Here is a 21,123-nt window from a genome sequence, read left to right as displayed (position 1 = left end):
TTGTAACAAATTGTTTTAAAAATGCACTTCTTTGCAAATATTAAGGATGAATTGAGAAATGGAGCGACTGAGAAAAACTGTAAATAAGTGAAAGACACAATCATTCCACTTAAAAAATACTGTTCCAGTGTGTCATGGTGATTAAATAATGGTGATGATGCATATACAGTCAAACCAAATTTTATTCAGATACCTTCAACATTTCAAAAATTATCACAGTTTATTCACTATAGTTTAGAAACTGGTAATAAAATATGTCAATAATTTAGAGTCATCAAATCAGTTGATATTTCACTGGTTTTGGCCATCCTTCTGTCAGACTGTCTCACAAATAAATTGTTGAAATTAAATTTAAGTACACAATTGAATAATACCAATAGCAATTAAAGAAATTACACAAGCAAAACATTGTCAGGTCAAAGTGTCTGAATAATTTTGGGTCCCAAATTTTTATACATTTTACTGGTCCACTGTATGAAGAATTTTTGGGTAGCCTATATGTCACAATTTACTTTATTTTTCTATCCTCACTTACATAAATTAACTATAGTGTACTGCATCCACTAGTAAAAAAATACCAAACATTATATCTGGTGTCTGAATAATTTCTGGTTTGACTGTATATCATGGATCTGAATGACTGTCAAATGCATTCACACACATACTATCTGAGTACATCTGACCAGCGAGTGGCGCTGTCAAACAATTCACCTTTTAGCAACACGTCCCACATTCACTTGAAGAAGAAGAGTGTGCTTATTCTTCCGGTTTCTGTTGCGTCGTTTAGATCGTTGCGTTTTAAAATCACTAACCAACAAACTGGGCCTATCGATAGCTTTGTAATGCTGCATTTGACATGGGTATGTTAAAACGAAAAATATTTATTGCAAACAACTAATGACAATATCTTAATGGTTTTCTGCTGTTGATTGAAAAACTAGTTTACTGCCATTACAACACACTGCAAATTACATGTCTATATTTTGAATTAAAGGGTGTTTTTTTTTAATGATGTTTCTCTGGGTGTAATACAGCTGTATCAATGAGCTCCACTTGTCCTGGGCTGTACTGTGGAAGGACCATCATAAATGAATCTATTGAAGGAGAATGTGGGGTAAGTGCATCATATTCATGTCGGTCCGAATAAAACACACAGATTGTGTGACTGCCTGATTACATGTGTACTCATGCAAAAGGTCATATTGACAGCAAAGTTGTGTATATATGTACCCTGATGTGCATTAGCTAGTTCATACTTGTGTATTTCTGTAACACTGTATTAAGGTTTCATTTATTAACAAAGACTCCCTTTGGTGAAAATCAAGCTTTTAATCTGGTTTATATGTCTGTGCTGTATTTAAAATGCTTTAAACCATGTACAAATTCATAAGTCAACACTATTGGAGAGTAGTTTCTCCTTAAAGCTGCAGTGAACCAAAGACCGTCTCAAGAACGGGGTTTGAAATCGCTGGTGTTTCTGACGTCACAAACTACCTTGCCAATCACGTCAACGTGTGATCGTCATCGAGTGGATCTCTGAGCTGGTGCGAGTGAGTGGAGGCGGGGCTAATTAGCATATTGATAGAACCGCATACTAAACGAGGCACGGGTGTTAATTTCAAACTATTTTAAGCCATGAAGAACTTTTCAGGGGGGAAAAAAGATTTAAATATGTAATTTTGGTGATCAAAGATGAGTTTTAAGGTTGTATACTTCTACAGCTTTTATTAAACTTAATGTTAATTTCAACATTTACTAATCTTATGAAATCAAAACAAAAGTTATATCTGTAAATATTAGTTGATGCACTGTGAACCAACACAAACAAACAATACATAATTGTATTTCTATTAACTAGTCTATAGGGCTATAGTCTGTATTGAGACATATGTGTTAATTGAATCGATTGTAAAATGGATTTTTCCATGTCTAAAGACGTTTCCATTTTCAACACCAAATATTGGCAAATCCACGGACAACTAACAGGCATTAGGACTAGGGATGGCGAAAACTAAAAATTTTCTTGACCGACCACCGAGCCTCATTAGCCGGTTGAAACCGGTTAACCGATTAGTTTAAAATATGCCACGCTATTTGAAATAACAGCCATTTCGAGCCGCGCCTGCAATTTTACATTAGGTAATGTTAACAAATGAGACCTTTTTGGAAAGTGTTACCTTTATTTATTTGTAAGTTCATTAGTTATTCCTAACTGCAACAGCTGTCACCTGGTCATTCGAGAACAGTTCTGCTTGTACTGATATGATTAGCCTGACAAGCCAGACACACATCAAGATGTTGGGTCTGGGAACACACCATTGGCAGGGCTCACTCCGTGGGGCTGGATAAATGGTTGTCTTTCAAATTCCATCTGCACGCAATAGGATAGCGCTACAACCAACCAGAGCAACAAAATGGTAAATGGACCGCATTTATATAGCGCTCTCATAGACCCAATGGCCACCAAAGCGCTTTACATGTCGCCTCACATTCACCCATTAATTCACTCATTCATACACCGACAGCGGTGTCCGCCATGCAAAGCGCCATCCAGCTCGTCGGGAGCAGCCGGGGTTAGGTGTCTTGCTCATGGACAGCTCGACACTTGGTCAGGTGGAACCGGGGATTGAACCACCAACCTTTCAGTTTATAGACATCCTACATGAACCACTGAGCCACTGCCGCCCCAAACAAAGCAGGTGACGTAGTCAGAGCGACGGACTTCAGTGCCGTTCTTTGTTTTTTTTCTCAAAGAAAAGCTTAACTCCAAGTCTTCCAGAGTCGTGGCCAAAGCTGATTTGAAAGACCGCTGTTGGCCAGCAGCAGCATCAGGCATCTTCTTTGTTTTCAAGTAGCAGGGAATTCACGCGAAACCGTCGCAACTCTGCAGTCATTATGTTAAGCCCGCCCACCGACTCTATTCATGATGTGATTGTCCTAACTAGAGTTTGGTTTTTCCAGCTAGCAAGCCAACGGAGAGTTGCTAGACGACACTGGCTGCAAATTACATTTGCTGCCGCTAGGGTGCGTCTAGATTTCTAGGCTAATGTATGATTGCACAGTTAGTGGTGTTTTGCGGACTGTATATAATGTGTTAATAACACCATTCTCATTATAAAGGTCTGTCCTCGTGGCCAAAGGACGAACCTAGAGAAGATCTGCATGAAATGCACTGGCTCTCCTGAGCTGTATGACTGGCTGTACCTGGGCTTCATGGCGATGCTGCCTCTGGTCCTGCACTGGTTCTTCATTGAGTGGTATTCTGGGAAGAAAAGGTAGTTGGCTAAATTTCTTGTGCTAAACAATAGTAAGATATACAAGGCAATATTATTGTTTGGATCTGATTTTGTTTTGCAAAGCTATGCCTTAAACATTGATAATGCATCTTTCCAAACTAACCGATGCTCTCCTAATGTCATCTCCAGTTCTAGTGCCCTTTTCCAGCATATCACGGCCCTGTTCGAGTGCACGGCAGCTGCCGTAGTGACTCTGCTGCTCAACGATCCCGTCGGCCAGATGTCTATTCGTTCCTGTGAGGTTAAGATGCTTTCTGACTGGTACACCATGTTGTATAACCCTAGTCCCGACTACGTCACCACGCTGCACTGCACGCAGGAGGCTGTGTTCCCTCTGTGAGTGCCCTTTACATTTCATTTCATTTGAGGCTCCAGTTATTTCTGTTGGTTTCCAGGGGTGTAACTACAGCTGCATGATTCTGGATAGATTGAGAATCACATTTTTTTTGTTTAAGACAAATCACGATTCTGAATGGACAACTAAACAATAACATAATTTACTAGAGGTTCTGACGAAATCGCTGCAGTCTATTTTTTTTTTTTTAAATTAATTTGAATTATTATTATTTTTAAATCAGTCTGAATGAATGATACATTTACAGACTTCATTTGCTTCATTACTGGGGCTGGGTATCGTAACAAAATGCTCGATACCGATACCTTGACTTCGATACCGGTTCCTGAACGATACTTTTATGAAAAAAAAAAAAAAAGACCAATTTTATGAAACCAGTTTTAGCAATATAACATTACCTTAAAAAAACACTTTTATTTCTTCAGTTTGTTGACTTTTTTTAAACTCATATTTTGAGTCTGTAAAAAAAGCACCAATGCTGAAGTTTTCTGTGTTCCCTAATCATTTAACAACATTAACATCACATCAACTTCAATGAGCTCATTGTTTCTGCCTTAACTTAATGCATTGTTTAACAATGAAACTGAATGAAAATTAATTGAAATGCATTACACACTCACCTCTGATAACAGATCACTCTAAATTGTAATTTAGACACATGCATTTTCTGTAAAGCTGCTTTGAAATTATATGTATTGTGAAAAATGCTATACAAATAAATGTGAATTGAATTAAATATAGGCTACTGGGGTGCGGGATATATGCCTCGCACTCAGCACACATAAAGCTTGCCGCAAACCACTGGCAAAAGCAGCCTAATGATTATGGATGTGTCGGGAACAACAGCAAGGAGATATTTAGGGCTGGTCCGAATACCATTTTTTGAGTTTCGAAGCTTCGGTAGTAATGAACATCGAATATTCGAAGCTTCGGCGAGAGGGGGCTGAACATATTCTTTTCACTAATAAAGGCAGGAATCTCTGTGTTGGTCTGTCTTTTTGCATTTTGATTATTTCGAGAACCGTTCATCCAACCGACTTCACAAGGGAGTGCAGTGTTGCATTTGGTGCAAAATAGATGGACACGCGAGACGCGACACATTCAGAATTAATAAACTTTTAGTCAGCTACAGAACAGCGCGAGCGGGAAGCAGCGCACCTCACGCGGGCAGGGTTTATATGCTCCGAGAACGGACACTCCACTATGATATAAAACGCACACACACAGGTCTGTTAAATTAAGCAATACTTTTAAGGTAGTCTAATATTTTTCTGACTAACAAATTACTGACACAGTAAAGGGTAGATTTAAATAAAGAAAAACGAAATTTAAATAAAGAAAAAAATAAATTTAAATAAGGAAAAACGAAATTTAAATAAAGAAAAAAAAAATTTAAATAAAGAAAAACGAAACTAATACATTTTGTTTCTATTATTCTATTTTCCACAATGTCAAAGCAACGCAGCTTAACCCAAAACACAAGCTCAGGCATGCACTTCGGTCCATACAAACTCCGCTGTTCTGCGCTCTAGCCAGAGAACACTCCCGTTGCAGTTAGGCGTCGGTTCTATTTCTAGCATGCACGCATTTTCCGCGTGGCTCGAGCCGCGCCTGAGACGCGTGTTTCACACAGGCAGTGTGCAAACTCCAACCTGTTAACATGGGAGCTGAAATAAAAACGTACATTCCACACAGCTGAGACGCTCACGCCATGCAGCCAGTGTGTCGCCGGCCTTATTCAAGCGCGAGTGAGAACCGTTTCGCGGGGGATCCCAGGTGTGCAAAAAAAACACAAAAAAAACGAATATTCGAATGTCAAATTTTCAAATCGAATACCAACCCACCGAACGAATATTCGAATATTCGTATATTCTGGTCCAGCCCTAGAGATATTTTAATTGTTTATTAATAAGTGTTTAATGAGTATTTTGTCTGCAAAGATGAAAATGGCGATGCTGACTCGTCATTCATGCAGTGGTGAACGCGCGCACGCCTATATGGATTAGGTGATCAAACTATTTATTTCTAATGGCTTCGTTTAAAAGTAGACATATTTTGACCGTCTATAGGACTATTTCTCATGTCTGTGAGGTAAGTATCCTATACGCTGAGTTTCGGTTCATTTGTGACACGCTCCAATTCTTGCAGACGAAGACGGACGAACTTTCTACTCTCAAGTGTATTCTGTGCACTTTTAAGTGCCTTATCAGATTTACCGTGTTGCCGATCTTGTCGAAATTGTCGAAAATATTGCATCGCATGCTTCTGGCATCGAGTCTGGTAAATAGGTACACTTTTGATCATTTCCACATATTTTCTATCTATCTGGGTTGGAATGCTTACACACACACACACACACACACACACACACACACACACACACACACACACACACACACACACACACACACACACACACACACCAACACAAACACACTACAGCCTCACATGCGACGAGCCACGTCTCTGGCAGCCCCGTAAACTAGTGTTTTTCCGCCACAGCCAATTATGCTGCATGCTTATTGTTTCACTGACGTTGACGAGATTAACCACTTAGGTACCGAAATTTGGTACCGAAAAACAAGACACGTTTCGATACTCGGTAGTATCGAGGCAATTCGGTCGGTACCTAAAAAGTACAGAACTCGATACCCAGCCCTATTCATTACTGGATGAATCAGTGTTTTTGAAAAAATCTCTTGAATGAGCGATTCAAGTAAATACGCCACCTACTGGTGTAACAGTGTAATTGATACAATCTTTATTCGAAACATTGTTACTTTTAAGGGTGATTTAGTCTATTTTGATCGCTACCGTAGACATCAGTGTTTATTTCCGAACTATAAACTTTTATCCCAGTACTTCTGTGTTAATGTGAATTATTGTCAGAGAAATAATGATACTGTATGGCTGTTTGTGAAGCTGTTTCATTCCTATACTTGACCACTGCACTTTCTGACTCAGAGGCAGCGCCGTACTTGTGAAAGGTTTAATAGACATGGACAAATTGTTGTCATTTAGGAATAAGATTGTGTGGGTCTTTGAATTGAGATTGTGATCTTTTAACGATTAATCAAGCAGCTCTAGGTGTAACAGTACACTCATGTAAAGATTCGGTTTGATACAATATCGATTTCACGATACTCTCATGGTACTTTAAACAAAGCCAAAATAGTTAACTTTTTTTTTTTCAAAGACATGATAAACAGTTAAGAAGAAGTACCATTCATTATGTTAGACACAAACTCTTAAATGTCCCTGACTGCATATATTTAAAAAGTTGTAAGTATTGTATATTAAGTAATGTATTTCATTTTTAATGTATTAATAATAATTTATGAATATGTAAGCTCAAATGAATGACCTTCTGTGTTTACCATATCGGACATATCCATATATACAGGTCCTTCTTAAAAAATTTGCATATTGTGATAGTTCATTAGTTTCCATAATGTAATGATAAAAATTTAACTTTCATGTATTTTAGATTCATTGTACACCAACTGAAATATTTCAGGTCTTTTATTGTTTTAATACTGATGATTTTGGCATACAGCTCATGAAAACCCAAAATTCCCATCTCAAAAAATTAGCATATTTCATCCGACCAATAAAATAAGTGTTTTTAATACAAAAAAATAAGTCAACCTTCAAATAATTATGTTCCGTTATGCCCTCAATACTTGGTCGGGAATCCTTTTGCAGAAATGACTGCTTCAATGTGGCGTGGCATGGAGGCAATCAGCCTGTGGCACTGCTGAGGGGTTATGGAGGCCCAGGATGCTTCGAGAGCGGCCTTAAGCTCATCCAGAGTGTTGGGTCTTGCGTATATATATATATATATTGTGTAAACGGTAATGCATCTTGCCTGACTACTTGTGATTTGATCACCGAAAAATGCATGTTAATACCAGGTGGAAACAGGCTTCTCCCACATACATTGTGACACAATACATTGTTACAACCCTATTTCTTTCTGATTCCCTGTTTTTTTTTCCTTTTTTTTCTTTCAGGTACACCATTGTGTTGATCTACTACGCCTTCTGTCTGGTTTTCATGATGCTTCTGCGGCCACTTTTGGTTAAGAAGATTGCATGTGGCTTAGGCAAGACGGATCGTTTCAAGAGCATCTACGCAGCGCTGTACTTCTTCCCCATCCTCACTGTCCTGCAGGCGGTTGGAGGAGGACTTCTTTGTGAGTGTGTTTTTGTTCTTTTTAATGAACATTTGAAAATTTACCTAGTTGACATTTTGTGTTTATACATCTCCCTCTTATATTATCAGACTATGCATTTCCATATATTATTTTGGTGTTATCGTTGGTCACGTTGGCAGTTTACATGTCAGCTTCAGAAATACAGGTAAATATATTTATGCACTATAAGTTTTTTTATTTATGTCGCAGTGCTTTTTAGTTCATGTTCTTAGACAAATATGTAAAAATATTTTTTGGCTTATCTCCTGCAGTCTTTCAAAAACCTTGTGGCTAAGAAGAAACGCCTCGTGGTTCTCTTCAGCCATTGGCTCCTCCATGCATACGGTATCATTTCCATATCCCGACTGGATAAACTAGGGCAGGATTTGCCTTTGTTGGCTCTGGTCCCCGGACCCGCTCTCTTCTACCTGCTAACAGCCAGGTTCACAGAGCCGAACAGAATTCTGTCAGAGGGTGGGAATGGACACTGATGTCACATCCTTTGTAAGAGAATCAACTTCCCTACAAATCTGCACGTTAGAGCTGCATACAGATGCCGTGGAGCAACTTTTAATTTAGTAACACACCTTTGGCATGGACACCAAAAAGCCATAAACAAAACACTTAGTTATTATTCATGATATATTGCCATAAAGTTTTCTGTTACGTCTGTGAATATGCTTTTTTGGGGGTGTTGCTTGATTGAACGGAGATTAAATGGAATGCTTTGTAAAGAATGTTATTTTTGTTTACTGTTTTCCTTTAAATCCTGAAAGCGAGTTTTGGAAAGTAGTCAATGTTTTTGTAAATTGATTGTAACCTAAGTATATATTATTCGTAATAATTTGCAATTTTGTATCTATTGTCGAGAATAGTTACAAATCAACAATTTGCTGTAATGTAAAATGTATCTTTTTGTGTGATGTATATATGAAACAGCTGGTCTGTGAATTTCTTGAGTGCCCTGAAGTAATGTTAACCATTTTCGTATGACAAACTTTCTTGTGCCAAATATAATTATGTATTTCCGTTTTCTTTTCATGTGCGGTTAAATCATAGCTTAACACTATAAAAGGAATATCTTGACAAATCATATTTGCATGTTATGAATGTTTTGCTGCTGAATATGTAAATCTGCACACACATTGTATTGTGAGAATAATTCTATGTAGTTTTCAATGTTCTCAGACACACATCCTCACCACTTGACTAAAGATTTTTTAAACATATATTTATAAGTTCTACAGGTACATGTGGAATATAACAAACTGATTAGAGACATTAATGTTTTAAACCGTTTTATTGAACATGTAATTTATTATGTAATAATGTTTTACATGTTGGTGGTGAGTTACGTTCATGGCCATCAGATCTATGAAAACCGTGTTTGACTTGTTGAATAAATTATTGTGACAGATTTTTGCATAGATGTGATATTTTTTAACAGTACTAACAAAGCAAGTGTTCATTTTTTCAGCTTTCAGAGTCATGGAAATTAATAACATGTTAGGTCAAGGAACTTTTGGTAAAAGTTACAGTAAGGTAAATACATTAGTTAACATGAACTAACAATAAACAATACCGTTTTTTTCCATCTTAGTCGATGCACTTAGTTGTCATGCATTTAACTACATTTTTGAAATCAAAAGTTGTATTTGTTAACATAATGCATTGTGAGCTAAAATGAACACGATGAAATATGGTATTTTATTAACTATCATTATCAAGGTTTAATAAAAACTATTTTGCTCATTGTTAGTTCATGTAACCTAATGTTACTGTCCCATATTAATATAAAGTGTAAATGTTTATTTCCTGGCTTTTCTAGTTTGGCTTTTCTAACATGGAACTCATACCCACTAACTCTTTCTCCAGCCTGTGGTTGATGTCACTGATGTGATGTTTTCTTTCTTGAATCCTTACTATGAGACTGTATATGCTCTCCACAATCTTCTGGTCTTGATCTGCAGATTCCTAATATAAAAGACTCCTGATTAGTTCATCCATTGTAAAGTAAAGTTCATCAAAACATCAAGGTCAGAAAAGACTTTTCAATAGCAACAACATAAAACATGCAAGTTCATCAGTTAAAGGAACATTCCAGCATCTGTCGCAGTCCTTCAGTTTACAGAAGAGCTTAAAAGCAGGAATGTGCAGCTCTTCCATTAGACTTTCACTCTAAGTACATTACTTTAAACGCAAATTTGTATTTTTGTAACAAATGGAGGGAGAAGTCGAGTAATAATCGACAGCATACCAACAGTGCTGTTGATTGAGCTGAATTATATATTATATTATTATATATTTTGCTTGTACCTCAGTAAGCAGCATATCTGTTGTCCAGGTGTCTATTAGACTCTCTAGGAATGGAAAAGACACATGATTGGTCCTGGATCATTATACTAAGAGCACAATACTTTAAAATGTGAAAGTTTAAAAAAAGTGATTGTCAAAAGACTCACTAAAGAGGGACTGCTTTCCCTCCGTCATCCACTTGGCCTCCTGCATATACTTTTCCTTGTCTTTCTCTGCATTCAATATTTCCTCCTTCATTTGTTCAATGCACTGCAAGTAAATAGCTGTTAGAATGCACTGTTGAAAAAACATATCAAGTGATGTGCTGATGTGTCTGTGCTGATTAGAGCAAGTTTTCACCATATGCAGACGACTGTTTTCCATCTGAACTTGCTCAAGCATGACCCTGTTCTCATAGATGCTTTTTTCAACAGCACTGATCTCTGCAGCGTTAGAAGTTAACGTCTCCATATGCTTGGCCCTCAAAGTCATCAATTTTTTCTTCAGATCATCCTACATGGCAGCAAACATACAAATAGTCTCTAAGGCTACGTCTACATACACTAATACATTTGAAAACGCATATTTATTCTCTACGTTTTAGCAGTCTGTACACTGAGATGTTGTTTTTGTCCAGCGAAAACTTTTTTGAAAATGCTTTCCCAAGTGGATAAATTTGGAAATGGCATTGTAGTGTGAAAACGGAAGTATTCGAAAACAATTACGTTTTTAGTCATGTGATGCACACAGATAGATATCTCTGTTTATACCAGTATGTGACTGCTATCCCAAACAACAACATAGTATCGGCTCACATCTGGTACATGTGGAATCCACAAAACATACTGTTTTTCACCTACTATATAGTATGGAAGGCGAAGTAGACATATTCGAACACAGCGTCAGTGTGGACGAGAAAATTTTGAAAAACACATGAAAATGTCGTTGAAGAAAGTTTTTGAAGCGAAAGCGGCGTTTTCAAATGTATCCGGATTAATGTTTTAGATGTAGCCTAAAATCAAATTTAGCACACAACTGGGAAATGTGAATGCTGAGTAAATATTAACCTTTGGTTGTAGGAGAGCCGCAGTCTGCTTTGTGACCACCTGAATAGAGAGCTCAAGATTTTTTTTTTGGTTTTCCAACTCTGGTAGAGGGAAAAAAACACAAAATCCTTACAAAAACATCCGAGTTAACCCTACAAGTGCCATTAAATTTGACCAAACATCAATTTACTTTGCTCTGCTAATCTCTATTCTTTCTCTTTTCAATAATTTGCAATTATAGACCCAGACAGCAACATATTGTTGGCCTAGATCCGGGCCACATCTGGTACATGTGGATTCAACGCCTACCAGATATGGGTCGGATCTGGGCCGACACAATGTTGCTGTCTGGGGAATGACCCAGTATTGTAAATAATATCTCATAAAGAAACTGACATTTGAAACACAACACTAGCTGTGTTGAGCTACATGAGAAGAATAGAAATGAAGCCTTTACCTGTTATGTGGTTCTTTAAAGTCTGATATTTGAGATGGTCAATGTCTAACTGAGACTCCACTGCCTCTAAAACCGACTCCTTGACCTTAAGCTCCTGCTCTTTCTCCATATGAGCTTGGGCGATTGGTTCTGCATCCCTCTTTTGAATCACAACAAGACATACATTTTTAGTTTGCAGATGCAGTTATGCACGCTTAGCTAAACCACATCCATCTTAAAATGTTTTATTGAGTATACAAATATGGATTTGCTCTTGTACAGTAAGCTGTAGAATTTCAGACTGATAGTTCATTTCCAGCTGTTTTCCCTCTTCCTCAGTGTTGGACAGCTCTTCTGTAAGATTCTCTATGACTGAATTCAATAATATATGGTCTTGGAGTTTCTTTTCCTGCAAAAACAACAGCATGTTTAGATACAACGATGTCTGTTTGTATTGCCACCACTACTGATTAGTGATTCTGTCAGACCTCCTCGAGAAGCTCTCCATATCTCTTCTCTGTTTGTTCGATGGATGTATTCATCTTCCTCATATATTCCTTGTGTTCCTCTTTTAGAGTTTTGAGAGACTGACTTATTTTCTCTCTTTCAGCTTCAATTACTGCCCTGGGTACAAATATGTTAATGTCATAATAATGACCATGTAAAGTCCTTCCCCGCCATTGATGGAATTTCCGTCAATACGTGCTTTCACTGTTATATGGTAGGGGCACTATTAGACATATTCTGAAAGAGTAGAATCTCCGGATCAAAACACAGACGAAAAAGAAGCATGTGTTGTAGTCTTAGACGAAAACACGATGTTCTCAGTTTGTCTTTTTTTCAAGATGTTGCGGTTTCATGGAAATTTTGGAACTTTTTTCTGTTTAGAAGCAGAGACTCTGTTCTTTCTTTTTATTCATACAACACAATTGTCTGGGGCCATGAACGTTTTGCGAAAATGATCAAAAATGCTGGCTGGCAACTAAAAAAAAAAAAAAACGTTAATGAAAATGTTAATCATTTGAGGAGATAATTTATTGATTTATCATGGTCAGCTGTCTAATGACATTTAACTAAATTTGCAGATCATATTTAACATGTTTAAAAAAAATTACATTTATTCAACCACATATTAAACATGAATTAAACCATTTTAAATGGTATTATTAATTACTTGTTAATTTAACTTTCTCATACATTACAACAAAGTATTTCAGTATTGTTGTCTTTTATTCGTCTCAGTTAAAATACCTAAATATCCTTAAAGGGTTAGTTCACCCAAAAATGAAAATTATGTCATTAATGACTCACCCTCATGTCGTTCCAAGCCCGTAAGACCTCGGTTCATCTTCGGAACACAGTTTAAGATATTTTAGATTCAGTCCGAGAGTTTTCTGTCCCTCCATTGAAAATCTATGTACGTTATTCTGTCCTTGTCCAGAAAGGCAATAAAGACATCATCAAAGTAGTCCATGTGACCTCAGTGGGTTAGTTAGAATTTTTTGAAGCATCGAAAATACATTTTGTTCCAAAAATAACAAAAACGATGACTTTATTCAGCATTGTATTCTCTTCCGGTTCTGTTGTCAATCCGCGTTCACGAGGCCAGTGACGCTGCTTGACGTAAGACGCTGCTGACGTGTATCTGGTGCGTCCGTTTATTCGCGTTCAAATAAATATGTCTGGTTAAAATAAATATGTCTGGTTAAAATAAATGCAAGTCTTCCCGTGTCGAAATCCTTAGACATGTTTGCAAAGATTGTTTTGTTTACAGCGTGCGTCTCCCTCAGACTGTAAACGAAGCTTGGGCGCACCAGACACACGTCAGCTCGTCTTATGTCAGCGGACTCATGAACGCGGATTGACAACAGAACCGGAAGAGAATACAATGCTGAATAAAGTCGTCGTTTTTGTTATTTTTGGAACAAAATGTATTTTCGATGCTTCAAAAAATTCTAACTAACCCCCTGAGGTCACATGGACTACTTTGATGATGTCTTTATTGCCTTTCTGGACAAGGACAGTAAATCATACATAGATTTTCAATGGAGGGACAAAAATCTCTCGGACTGAATCTAAAATATCTTAAACTGTGTTCTGAAGATGAACGGAGGTCTTACAGGCTTGGAACGACATGAGGGCGAGTCATTAATGACATCATTTTAATTTTTGGGTGAACTAACCCTTTAAGATCAACTGATGTGAGAAGCAAAATAAGAATGCATAAATTAATTTATAAACCCCAGATAAATGGAGAAAAAACCCCACTGTCAATTGCATAATAAAGAGAAGCTTTACTCAAGATAAACTGCTTCTTGTATTCAGATAATATATCAAGATTATCTTTAATATGCAATTAACAAATTTACCTGGGGTTTCTCAAGTATATTTTTCAGGTTAGTCCTTCAAAGAAGATAGATATCATAAGTATATATGAAGTATGTATATCATCAAAAGTAATATTAAAATAACATGTTAGACACACCTGATCGTGTTCTGTTTGGCCAATTGAACTTCCTGTTCCTCCAGAGTTTTTCTGAACATATCTGCACTGATTCTGAGAGACAACCATTCAAATAAAGGTATGAAACAATTTAGTTATAATTTAGTAAGACAAAATCATGAAACAAAAGACAGGGCCATACATGTTAGCGTCATGAAGCTGTCTCGTCTCTTCTTTCATGTTTTTCATTTCAAATCTACATTTGGCAATGGATATAATGTCTTCATCATGTCCCAGTTTATTCTCCTCTAACCTGGAACAAAACGATCATTTTAAATATACATTTAAAGTTAGTCATCAGGATGAAGCAAAGAAGAAAGAGTACTAAAGAGACAAATGTACCGTTTGGACAGACTGTGTTTTTCAGCAATTATGTCATCTTCCTTTTTCCTCTGAGTGCTATAGATGTCTGACAGTTTAGCATGGCGCTCTGATAGAGCAATTTTCACTTCCCGTTCCTCCTTGATCTCATTTTCAATCTGAGGAGAAATCACAGCTCCTTACTCTGTCTCAGACTTCACCCTGCTCTTTACAGATGGCTAAGATGGGCAACCCAAGTCACCACAAAATCAAATGAATTGAATATCTATTATATATACTAAGTAAATATACTAAGTATATTATATATATATATATACTAAGTATACTATATAATACTGAATATACTAAGTAAATTATATATATATATATATATATATATATATAAAATTTAAAAATAAACAATATTTATTTAATATTTTTGTGTGACAATCAAGCACCCCACCACTAAAATATCAGTTTTATTACTGTAAAATTCAGTATACACATTATTGATGATGTATACTATATATAGACGAGCAGATGAGCCCACAATATGAACGCAAAGGTTAAATGGCTTTATAATGGTTTTCTATGGAAAAATGCTTAAAGAGAAACATTGCTGCATTTATATTCAGAGTTAATCTGCTTGCCTGTACATAGTAAACTGCATCAACAAGGTGTATATTGAATTTGGTCTTTTAATATCACGGTCTTACCACATTATACTTAGTACAGACCTGGTAAAAATTACTGGGAGGCAATGAAGGGAAGCTTTGTTTTGCCCTCTAGGTGGGCGTTCTAATAAGGGTGACGTCATATGAAAACTAGGAATGCATTACTTAAGGCTATTAAAGGAACTGTTTTTATTAAGTTTAATAGCAAGTTTTAAACTTATAATTTAATAGCAAAATTAATTTATAATGTTTCCACCTTTTACCAAATATAAAATTTTGCACAGGTAGGTTTGTTTTAAGGCCGGATTTACTAATAGCTTGGCGCAAAAACCCCTCTTTTGGCGTTAAAACACAACTGTCAGAATTTACTAAAGACGTGCAGTGAAAAATTAGCGATTAAAAGGCGTGCACACAGTTATTTTTTTGGGCTGACCTTATTGCATATGCATTTGTAGGAGTTTCCCTCTCAGACGCCACATTTATGTGAGGACAGTAAATGAATCACGCAACTCGATTTAATAGTCTTTTCGCACGTCAATTTACCGGTATGTGCGCCATTATTTACCGCTCAAAAAAATAATGTCTTAAACCAGCTCTAATTTTTGCTGCTCTTGGTAGATTGCGTTGGTCATTATGGAAATTATCTGGTTGCATCTGTGTTCTTTTATTTGCGTGTCATCAGTAGATCACGCACAGAACTTTCCACTCCCATCGGCGCTTTTATTCTCACATGCTAATTTGCCCTGTTTAGTAAATCTGGCCCTTAGTGTTGTTTATATACTATTTATTCATATTTTTTATTTGCTTGCTTTTTATATTTTCAATTTTAATTTTAAAGTTTTAGTAATTTTGTTACATGCTTTTTTTCTTAATTTCTATTTAGCTTTCTTTTATTTTTTGTAATTTTAATACATTTAAAAAAAAAAATTCCACCTAATATTTATATTTTATTCAAGCTTTATTTTAATTAACGGAAGTTTTCGTTTTAGTTAAAAACAGTACACAGACAGCCTATTGCATAACCAGTGTCACCGTATACCTGTGCAGGTATGTAGATGGATAGACAGATGGATGTTCAAATATCCAGACCAGGCGCACACCTATTGACTGCTTGAACTATATAACATCTAAGGGCAGTCCAGCACTCAGCTATATTAAAGGTCATCTATGCACATTGTGTCTTTGAAGAAAAGCATTATAAAAAGCTCAATGTGATGGCTGCTCAGCGGGACCTGCCAGAGGCAGGAAATCGATGCTTCAGATCTGACATCTAAAGACTGAGATTTGAGGGTTTTGATCCCTTTACGAAAAGAGTGCATTAAAGACGGAGCAGCCATTCATTTATTGTCATGAGTTTTACAAAGATGTCTGCCTCTACTTACCTCTAACATCTGTTCCTGAAAGGCCTGAACTTTCTGCTCAAATGCTGCTGCCAATTCAAGCAGTTCTCGCTCATGAAACTCCCTGTTGATTATGAATAACAAAGCTGATTTCCGTTGACCAGAGGTGAAGAAAACAGAAAAAGACAACTGTTTTGCAATGTTACTTTTGTCGATCAAGTTCTTCTGTCTTACTGCTCTCCTCATGAAGCCAATCTTTGGACTTTATTTTAGATGCATTCAGTCTAGCGATGTTTTTCTCCAACTGGGAGATATGCTGAAACCAGATGAATGCCAAACAAATCATTCCATACCAACATTATTGTATTGGCATTTTACAACGTGTAGATTCTTACGTTTTCACACTGCGTGACTGTCCCCTCCTTGTCTTGTAGCTCTGATGTAATGATATCCAGTTCCCTACGTGTTTCTGCATTGCGTTTTCTTTGTCCTTTAATCTTAAGAACAGTTTCCTCTATCTAAACAGAGAAAATATTAATTAAATCCCAGCTTTTGAGTGAAAATCTATCCTGTTTGAAAATATAGGCTCAGTCTACCTCCTTTCCTACAGTGCGTTTGCTTTCAGCAAATGTTTTCCTCTTCTGAATCATGTTTTCTTTTAGGTCCCGTTGGGCTGTTTCCACCTGGACAATTTTGTCCTTCAATGACTGGATCTCAGTCTGTTTTTCCGTAAGCATTATCTTTGTACCAGCTTTTTTTGACAGCTGCTGATTCATCTGATCAACAGCATCTCCATAGTTTCCTTTAATGTTTTCTCTCTCCCGACTGAAATATAATGACAAGAGAAAAGTGACATGTGAAGGGCAAGTATGGTAACCCATACTCTGAAATTGTCCTCTGCATTTAACCCATTCAAGTTAGTAAACATGGATTTTATCATTTGTTTGTGAGTTATTAATGCCAAAGTTTGTCATTTCTATAGCACCTAACAGAATTGCAAAAATAATGACTGTTTTCAAACAGATTTCCTCAAATGCTCATAATTGGTCAGACAAAAAAGATAGCCCCGCCTTGAGGTGTGTTCGACCTGATATGATGTTTTATTAAAAAAGTTCGGGAGAAACACGTTCAGATAATTAATCTAATCATTATGGGAGATAATTAATCTAATCGTTATCTAATCATTATGGGAGTTCATCCAGTCATCTCAATTAACATCAAGAGGTATATATACAGCAGTTTTTACCGCCGTTTTACAACAGTTTTCCAGCATCACCCCATCTCCTCACTTACTAGTCCTATCCCAAACCTGGGATGGGGGAGTACTCTGGGTATGGGCCAAATTCAAAGCTCGGAGCCCTCTCCCGGACAGCACGACAAATACAAATTACTACATCTGATTTCATGTACGTGTGAACTTGTGAACTAATTAAATGTAAGTGTGAAGCCGTGAAGTGTCACTTTCGCAGACCAATCGACTTTCTAGAAATTTTGTCAGACTTGAAGGGATAGTTTACCCAAAAATGTCTGTCATCATTTACTCACACTCAAGTTGTTTCAAACCCTGTATAAATTACTGTCTTCTGATGAACATGAAAGAAGATATTTTGAAGAATGTCGGTAACCAAACAGTTGATGGGCCCAGTAAATGGGGCCCATAAACTGTTTGGTTACCCATATTGAATACCCATTTAAAATTTTTGGTGACCTATTCCTTTAAGATGGTGCAGATGCCATGTGACTATGACATATATGTCATCAAAGTAACACAAGAGCGATTCGAGAGCAATCCTGTGCAGCTCCAGAGCGGCTGCACAAGCTCTGAAGACAACAGCTGTTTCATGATTGGCCGGATTCACAACAATCACTTGTGTTTTGTGTTTACTCTGATACATTTAGCTCATGTGATGCTCACAAATTTGTGTTTTCATAACCGTAAAAACTCTTTTCATGTAACCATAATGTTTTATTGTGTCTTGTCTATCAAAATAAAACCTTTACAAATATATAGACCCACTTTATTGGTATTTTAATAGTATAGGCTTATGTTGAACTTTATTCTTGTATATGGCGCTTAAGCAGTATAAAGTACGGAATGAACACCATTTCTGCTTCATGAAAACACCCGAAAAGGCTGTGTATTTGACAAATATTATATCTTATACACTTTCTCTGTGATACAGTGTGCAAGCACCACTTTCCGACGGTCGACTTTGTCTCCGTTTTCAACTCCTCCCCAACTGCAAGCGATCGGTTACATGCAGCCACAGCTGACGTCAAACACACCAATTTGCTTTTTCAAGAAAGTTAATGTTGAAAGAAATGTACACATGCACTTCAGCTTTAAAAATGGAACAAATAATAATGGAAACTAGATTTCCCATGATCCCCTGGGTCAATATGTTTGAAGACTCACAGCAGAAAAGCATTTTCTTGTTCAAAGATTTGTTGCTTCTCCTCCATGGATTGTAGATCATCTACTACAGATTTCAGCTCAGATTGAAGTTGATTCAACACTGCAGCATTGTCTTCTCTAGCTGCAGCTACACAGGCTTCAAAAACATCAACAAAAATAGGCTATTTGGGAAGTTACAGTTTCACATTAACCATGAGTTGTTGCCACAGCATTTAGACTTGATTTGTGGATGAACTCACCTGATATTTCATTCTTGATTTCATCCTGTAGGTTATTTTTTCGATGCCGAAGCTTGCTCGTCTCAATGGTTTCAACCTCAAGTTTCTCATGTGCTGTTTTTCTAGATGATTCCTAAATAAGATTGCCACAGTGATATGAACACATACTACATTGATCATTCCTATAATGCAATAATGTTATCTGAATTTTGTAATGTGTAACTTAAACAGGATGGAATATTATATTGAGGTGCGATTGATTACTAATTAAGATTATTTGTTTTGTTTGAAGCATTTTGATTAGAGAAAGGAAAATAAGAAGGAACACTTGGAATATAAATATATTTCCCAATTTTTCATGTAACTGTTAAAAAGGTATGATGGCACTTAAAATTGCGACGTCACTCAAACTAGTCACGAATTTTTTTAATTCACCCCATGTTGACTAAAGTTTAACAAAAGAAAACATATATTCCAACTAAAAAAATTGTGAATTTGATCATTTTTACTATGTTAAGAAAATTATTACAGGGCATTAAAATGTAATGCAAAACAGAAATGACACATCGGATATGAGACGAATATTGATATTGACCCTTTTTTGAAAACCACAGTAAAGAATGGACCAGTTTAGACGAGGATTCTGTAAAATATAAGTAGTAAATACCAGCTCTTTAATGGCTTCAGCTGTCTCTCTCAGGTGGTGACTTGCTTCTTGACTAAACGAAACCCCTTCTTCCCTCAGTCGCGTATCTGTAATGTGTAAATTAATCTACATTATTTCACTTAACAATTAAAACTCGATTCTTAATATGTATTATATAAAGACAGGATATATTGAAAATGGTGTGATTGAAGCGATCCTAGCATTTGTCACTAACGTTCACGTTAGTTGGCATATGTATTTGTGTGCGTAAAAAGTGTTTTTCCCCCTTACAAAGACAATTTCTTACCTAACTCTCCCAAATGTTCTAAGGCAATCCTTACAGCTGGGAAATCCGGTACCAAACAAGCCGCCATATTATTGAATATTATTTTATTTCTAAACGGGAAAAGGACGACAAGCGATTGGCAGAGGAGTTGAAAAATAGCAGTTTGACTCGCAGTTCCTCTGTGTAGTGTGTACTGCACACGTTGGTATGACGACCGTCACTCACAGCAAGTGCACGAGACCCCCTGTGGGAACTGCATCTTCCTCAATTTACAAAATTGCAGCTTTGCAGTAAGCAGATCTAAGTCTTACCATGAGGGTGTGTTCTACATGAAATATCTTTACTATTCTTTATGTATTTATTTATTTGAAGGAATATGTTCAGTTTGTATAGGCTACTATTTCAAGAAAGATCATCCTATATCTGTGGCTAACGTATTTTTTAAATTTTTTTATTTATTGCAAAGTATCCTGTTTTAATTAGTATTTCTTTCTTATTTTCTTTAAAAAGAATAAATAAATATACATTTATTTATCTATTTATTTAAATGCACTTTTTTGTGGATTTAAAGTTTTACAGAACGTACAGTTCTTACAGTTCACAAAGAACGTGTTTTTTTACCACTACTTTACCATTGTTTTTCAATGTAAACACATACTAGACTGACTTCTTTAACCATTGCAATTGTTCTGCAGCGTCTCGCACATGAGACGACGTTCTAAAAATGTGGCGCTCAAGTAAAAAAAAAAATCAACTTTTAAAGTCCCCATGAAATTAAAGTTGAAGTTTTTTGATAAGTTCAAAATAGTTCAAGATAGTTCAATGACAAATGTCATTCATGACAATGACAAAAAGCGTACTGCCCACATTATAAATATGTCACATGCACTATAGGGAATTGGGAACTATTTAGACAGTGTAAATATGCTTTCCATTGGGGTGAATTAATTGTTTCACATTAGTGTCACGCGCGAACACACAGTCTGCTCCGGTCCAGAGACACGATAGTACAGAGCGGATCATTTGCTCGAGTTGGCGCAGACCACAAAATGTATCAGACCCATTTGAATTCTGCACAGAATGCTGTATTTTAAAGCGATGTGGAGGAGATCAGGAG

General features: G+C 36.6%; 2 protein-coding genes across 3 annotated transcripts; one reads left to right on the top strand and one right to left on the bottom strand.

Annotated features, from left to right (window-relative positions):
• Positions 1–727: 727 nt before the first annotated feature.
• Positions 728–9,263, top strand: jkamp (jnk1/mapk8 associated membrane protein). The gene is made up of 7 exons (XM_077239062.1): positions 728–860; positions 1,035–1,114; positions 3,121–3,275; positions 3,426–3,632; positions 7,665–7,846; positions 7,936–8,012; positions 8,119–9,263. The coding sequence occupies exons 1-7, from the start codon at positions 857–859 to the stop codon at positions 8,335–8,337; spliced, it is 924 nt and encodes a 307-aa protein (XP_077095177.1). The 5' UTR covers positions 728–856; the 3' UTR covers positions 8,338–9,263.
• Positions 9,132–20,208, bottom strand: ccdc175 (coiled-coil domain containing 175). 2 transcript variants are annotated; one of them, XM_077239061.1, is made up of 19 exons: positions 20,028–20,208; positions 19,742–19,827; positions 19,096–19,207; positions 18,857–18,992; positions 17,037–17,265; positions 16,836–16,958; positions 16,647–16,756; positions 16,483–16,564; positions 14,469–14,605; positions 14,269–14,379; positions 14,109–14,180; positions 12,112–12,247; positions 11,904–12,032; positions 11,645–11,783; positions 11,209–11,288; positions 10,502–10,654; positions 10,309–10,411; positions 10,163–10,206; positions 9,132–9,820 (listed from the first exon to the last, which is right to left on the bottom strand). In XM_077239061.1, exons 1-19 carry the CDS (start codon positions 20,092–20,094, stop codon positions 9,671–9,673), a joined length of 2,199 nt encoding a protein of 732 aa, XP_077095176.1. In that variant the 5' UTR covers positions 20,095–20,208; the 3' UTR covers positions 9,132–9,670. The 2 variants fall into 2 exon arrangements, with proteins under 2 accessions (XP_077095176.1, XP_077095175.1); XM_077239060.1 differs by lacking the exon at positions 19,742–19,827 and having other exon boundaries at positions 20,028–20,196.
• Between the last annotated feature and the right edge of the window lie 915 nt (positions 20,209–21,123).

The sequence above is a fragment of the Siphateles boraxobius genome, unplaced genomic scaffold (genome assembly GCF_051911475.1).
Source record: "Siphateles boraxobius isolate OS27281-9 unplaced genomic scaffold, OSU_SipBor_1 22, whole genome shotgun sequence".
Classification (NCBI taxonomy): domain Eukaryota; kingdom Metazoa; phylum Chordata; class Actinopteri; order Cypriniformes; family Leuciscidae; genus Siphateles; species Siphateles boraxobius.
The sequence above is the reverse complement of the archived record's forward strand: the minus strand, read 5'-3'. Positions and strand labels throughout refer to the sequence as shown.

What these genes read in the sequence shown, in the direction of transcription:
- jkamp (XM_077239062.1), top strand. An exon ending in TGGTATTCTGGGAAGAAAAG is followed by an intron (nt 3,276 to 3,425) that starts GTAGTTGGCTAA and finishes TGTCATCTCCAG; the next exon opens with TTCTAGTGCCCTTTTCCAGC. An exon ending in GGTTGGAGGAGGACTTCTTT is followed by an intron (nt 7,847 to 7,935) that starts GTGAGTGTGTTT and finishes TTATATTATCAG; the next exon opens with ACTATGCATTTCCATATATT.
- ccdc175 (XM_077239061.1), bottom strand. Translation starts at nt 20,094, where the DNA reads ATGGCGGCTTGTTTGGTACCGGATTTCCCAGCTGTAAGGATTGCCTTA. An exon ending in CTGAAGCCATTAAAGAGCTG is followed by an intron (nt 19,208 to 19,741) that starts GTATTTACTACT and finishes AATCTTATTTAG; the next exon opens with GAATCATCTAGAAAAACAGC. An exon ending in TTCAGGAACAGATGTTAGAG is followed by an intron (nt 14,606 to 16,482) that starts GTAAGTAGAGGC and finishes ATTTCTCCTCAG; the next exon opens with ATTGAAAATGAGATCAAGGA.